The sequence below is a fragment of the Cydia fagiglandana genome, chromosome 9, assembly GCF_963556715.1.
Source record: "Cydia fagiglandana chromosome 9, ilCydFagi1.1, whole genome shotgun sequence".
In the NCBI taxonomy this organism is placed as follows: Eukaryota; Metazoa; Arthropoda; class Insecta; order Lepidoptera; family Tortricidae; genus Cydia; species Cydia fagiglandana.
Window position 1 is genome coordinate 19,933,397 of NC_085940.1, and position 4,590 is coordinate 19,937,986.

Below are 4,590 nucleotides of genomic sequence, written 5' to 3' on the forward strand. Positions count from 1 at the left end.
TGCAAAAGTGGGATATATAATTCAGAATCGCAAAGATTCCAACTTGACTTAAATATCGCTATTTTACCGCGGTAGTAGGGTAAGACCACCAGTGAATGAACACTTAAGCAATTATCCAAGTTTGAAAAATCATTGCTCAGCATTCACTAATAATTGGAATAATTAACTGCAATTTAATCAATCCTCATTTAATAAATAAGAAACTAATTTCTGCGATTTTTAATTACTTTCATAGTTTTTGAGTTATACTAAAATTTACCAAAAACTACCCAAAAACCTAATGAATGAACATAAAAACTAGTGAATGAACACCGAAAAAACCCAGTGAATGAACATTATTTAACTCTTTTTAATTAGCATAGTAAAATCATTTTTATCACAAACACCGTTTCCGGCTCTATTTTAATGGGTATAGCGATAGCGTTTATATCTTTTTATCCCTCCATATTGACTTCGAATCGATTAGAATGTAATAAAATGATGGTTATTCACCAATAACATAGAAACCCTTTACATATTAAAAGGAAAAAATAAAATCAACCATTAAAACAAGAACCAACGTGCATATTTTGTTGAAAAGGGGTCATGCTCACCAAATAATGCTTAAAATAATAAACTTGTCACTACATTTTTCGTGGTTACACTGTTCATACATAGAATTAGTAGAAATCCAATAAATGAACAAGCCAAATTTTGTATTGTTCATACATAGGCATGACAAATCTAGTAAATGGACTATAGAAATTTGGTTTGTTCCAATACTGGCTAAATGAATCAGAATCGTTTTCTATGCAGAATCACAAAAAACAAGCTCAATACGATTACGTTTACATATACATTTGGAAAAAAAATGAAATCTACGCGACACCAGTAAATGAACACATTGTTCATTTACTGGTTTCAGAACATTTGATGAGCCAGTAATGGAACTATAAAAAATAAAGACTTAATCGCATGATACGCCGACAAAATGTACATAAATAGAAGGTTCAACTCTTAATCTAACCAAATAACTAAACTTTGTACTGGTAAAAATTAAATAAGCACTTCATATGTTGCTCCAAACGTACACTGTTCTTATCTGGGATCTAATATTTTCATACAAAACTTCAAATCCAGAAACACGTAAACTTCAAACGCCAGTCACATCCTAACTTTTCTAAAATAAATTTATTACGGGTTGTCATTGCATAGGAAATAGAGTTATTAATAAGAAAAAAAATAAGACAAGTGGAAGAAATTGCTATATTTCTTATTTTAGACGAAAAACGTGATTTTGTTCATTCACTGGGGGGTGTTCATTCACTGGAGGGTTTACCCTATTAAACATATTTATGTAAAAAAGAAACATAATGAAGATAAATAACCTAAGTATATATTTACAGGATTTTATATCAAAAATAAACACTCAATATTTAATTTCTTATTTTTATCTAAATAAATATTATGCACACCAAATAAATTTAACAACAATAAATCATCTACTTATCACAATCTACTTAGCTTCCACGATAGGTTTAGCACCCTCGATGAGCCAAGCGGTGCCGCTCTCAGCTCGCTCGAACACGTCCACCGCCGCTTGCCCCACTGACTCCACTTTCTGCCAAGCCTGCTCCTTCAAGAACTTCGCGAAGTCGCTCTGATACTGCTTATCATTGTCAAAGCCGCTAGGAGTCTCCGTCAGAGCTGTTTCAGTAAAGCCTGGATTAACAGCCACCACTCTCACGCCGCTTCTCTTGAAATTGTATGGATGCCCCAAGGACTTCGTGAAGCCTTGGACAGCAAATTTCGACGCCTGATATGCTGGTAGATAAGGATCCACCCTGAAGCCGTAGATCGACGCCAAGTTGATTATAGTCCCTCCGTTGCCGCCTTGGTCCTTCCTCATATGCTTCCAGAATTTAAAGGACCATTCGATGAGTGCTGTAACGTTGATGTCAATTGTTTTCTTCGGAGCCAAGTCGTTCAGAATTCCAGCATTGTTGACCAGTACGTCAACTTGCTTATAAAGATCAATTATCTTCTTCGAAACGGCTTCTAAATCCGACGTCACGTCACATTTTATAAATACAGCTTTGTTATTTCCATGTTTGGAGTTTAGGGTCTTGACTGCTTCTGCGCCTTGTTTTTCGTTAATATCAAGAATAACGATGAGTTTTGCTCCTTTCTGCAAGAATCTATCAGCTATTTCAAAACCGATGCCGACCGCTCCACCAGTAATAACGACCGTTTTGTTTTTAAGATCTTTAGCCATTATTTTTACAGTTACTCACGTTCGGACGTGCAACTCAGGACTGAGTAGTATCGATACTGACACTTGCCTATTAATAGTAAAGCATATATGCAGTGTCATTATCACGGGTTGTGCCCTATCGAGAACAAACGCGATAACACAGCAGCTAATGGAATACTTTCAAAGATGACGACAAATATTTACTTCTAACAGAGTGACATGAAGTTCACATTATCTAAGTGCGTAGGTATTTAGCTCGTTTCCTATTTCAATGGCTCTAGGATGAAATATGGTTTATTTTATTTACAATGGTCGACATCATAGCAATGTTTAATTTCAGCAACAGGGTTGGATCCTTCTATAAGCCATGCGGTACCACTTTCAGCTTTCTCTAATACACATACCGCGGCGTTCCCAACTACTTTTACTTTCTGCCACGGCTGAGTTTTGACAAACTCGAGAAAATCCTTGTGAACTTCAGGTAAAGTTGTAAAGTTTTCCGTCAACTCAGTCTCAGTAAAACCGGGGTTTATGGATACAACTCTAACACCAGTCTTTTGAAAGTGGTACGGATGTCCCAGAGATCTTGTGAAGCCCATAATACCGAATTTGGTAGCCTGATAGACCGGTATGTATGGATCTACTCGGAAACCGTAGATGGATGATAGATTCATGATAGTCCCCCCTGCACCACCTTTGTCTTTCCTCATGTGATTCCAGAATATAAATGACCAGTTTATCAAAGCCGTTAGATTGATATCAACCACTTTCGTAGGATTGGGCTCGTTTAGGATTCCAGCATTGTTCACTAGCACGTGTACGTTTTTGTAGGTCGCGAAAATTTCCTTGGAGACAGCTTCTAAATCTTTTGTGACGTCACATTTCATAAAGATGCTTTTCTTGGCTCCGTGCTTACAATTTAATTCTTCGGTGGCTTGTTTACCTTGTGTCTCATTGATGTCTAGTAACACTGCAGCTTTGGCGCCTTTCTCTAAGAATCTGTCTGCGATTTCGTGGCCGATACCGACTGCGCCTCCAGTTATAACTGCCACTTTATTATCTAAAATACTCGCTTGTTTATTAGCAGGACACGATGGTGTATGTCCGTAACTGCGAAACTTAAGTGACGGAACTGACAATCGCTTTAAGCACGTTTGTAACATTATTGAAGATAATGTGATAGATCCCTCGGATAACAATTCAGTTAATTAAAAAGTTAGTCATAAATAACGTTAAGTTTATCGGTTTGTTTGTTGAATTATAAATTTACAAGTACATTAGTATTGATCCAAGGAAATTAAATGTCAAATGTTATAAACGATATCGAGAAGGTCATGATAAAGACACTGATCGAGATTTATCTCTTAGTAGATACAGTCGAATCTCGCGTTGAGATTGATATCCAGCACGTGGAAGATTACAAAATTGAACCACGAGCGTATTGAGTGAATCGATGAGTTGAATCTTGATCGTTGCGAGGGTTTCAAGGTAGGTACGAGGGCTAATAATAAACTTTGCCACCGAGTGAAACACACATTTTTTCATTACACCAACGCTTAAAATTCTAAATGTGAAACATTACCTACTAATCCAAATGAACTTTCTTTTTAAACATTTTTTCATTCAAAATTATCACTGGTATAAGTCATTTATACCAGTTTAGTCAACATGAGGAAGCAACTCCAAATTTGCATCAAATTACTATGCCACTCTTATTGATTAAATACAAGTTTCTCATCAGTTTTTGAACAATAAAGAGTGCCTTTAAGAGCCGGTGTGGTGAAAAGCTATATTTATGTGACGTGTATTTATTTCCCAGCAGTAAATTCAGCGTCACGTCAAAGTTTCTAATTCACTTATTGCCATTGTTTCCATGAATGGGTTAATTCATTATCCGCTTCAATTAAAATAACACTGAAACCGGTTCAATCCGGTTCATTCCGGTTCATTCGGTCAAAACGGAAGATGATTAAACATGTATTTCTCGGGGCGGAAACTGCGTTAATCATATCACACTCCGATGGTATTTCATAATCGTATTGTATAGTCAGCACCAATAATAGCCAATAATAGATGAAACAACTGGCCAAAAGTATCTGCTATCTTGGATAACTTTTCTAAATAGAGATACATTTCTGTAGTTCGCGCTCATATTAAGTATAAGGGCCTACCGCGAACCACGTTCGACGTGTTGCCTCTCTGTCGCACGTGTAAATTCGTACGTAAGTGTGACAGCGAGGCAGCATTTCGAACGTGGTTCGCGGTAGGCCCTCTGTAATCTAATGTATCTGTAATCTGTAATGTAAGTATCTTTAAGGTAACATTCCATTTCTGACCGCAGCTGCACTACTGCTCTG

The 4,590-nt window shown here is 36.8% G+C and overlaps 2 protein-coding genes across 2 annotated transcripts; both read right to left on the bottom strand.

Moving 5' to 3' along the window:
• Positions 1 to 1,425: 1,425 nt before the first annotated feature.
• On the bottom strand, positions 1,426 to 2,312 carry LOC134667533 (15-hydroxyprostaglandin dehydrogenase [NAD(+)]-like). The gene has a single exon (XM_063524955.1). It carries the CDS (start codon positions 2,252 to 2,254, stop codon positions 1,496 to 1,498), a length of 759 nt encoding a protein of 252 aa, XP_063381025.1. The 5' UTR covers positions 2,255 to 2,312; the 3' UTR covers positions 1,426 to 1,495.
• Positions 2,313 to 2,400: 88 nt separating this feature from the next.
• On the bottom strand, positions 2,401 to 3,460 carry LOC134667532 (15-hydroxyprostaglandin dehydrogenase [NAD(+)]-like). Its single transcript, XM_063524954.1, has one exon. It carries the CDS (start codon positions 3,394 to 3,396, stop codon positions 2,533 to 2,535), a length of 864 nt encoding a protein of 287 aa, XP_063381024.1. The 5' UTR covers positions 3,397 to 3,460; the 3' UTR covers positions 2,401 to 2,532.
• Positions 3,461 to 4,590: the final 1,130 nt, after the last annotated feature.

Coding starts and splice junctions, on each gene's coding strand:
- LOC134667533 (XM_063524955.1), bottom strand. CDS start 2,254: ATGGCTAAAGATCTTAAAAACAAAACGGTCGTTATTACTGGTGGAGCG.
- LOC134667532 (XM_063524954.1), bottom strand. CDS start 3,396: ATGTTACAAACGTGCTTAAAGCGATTGTCAGTTCCGTCACTTAAGTTT.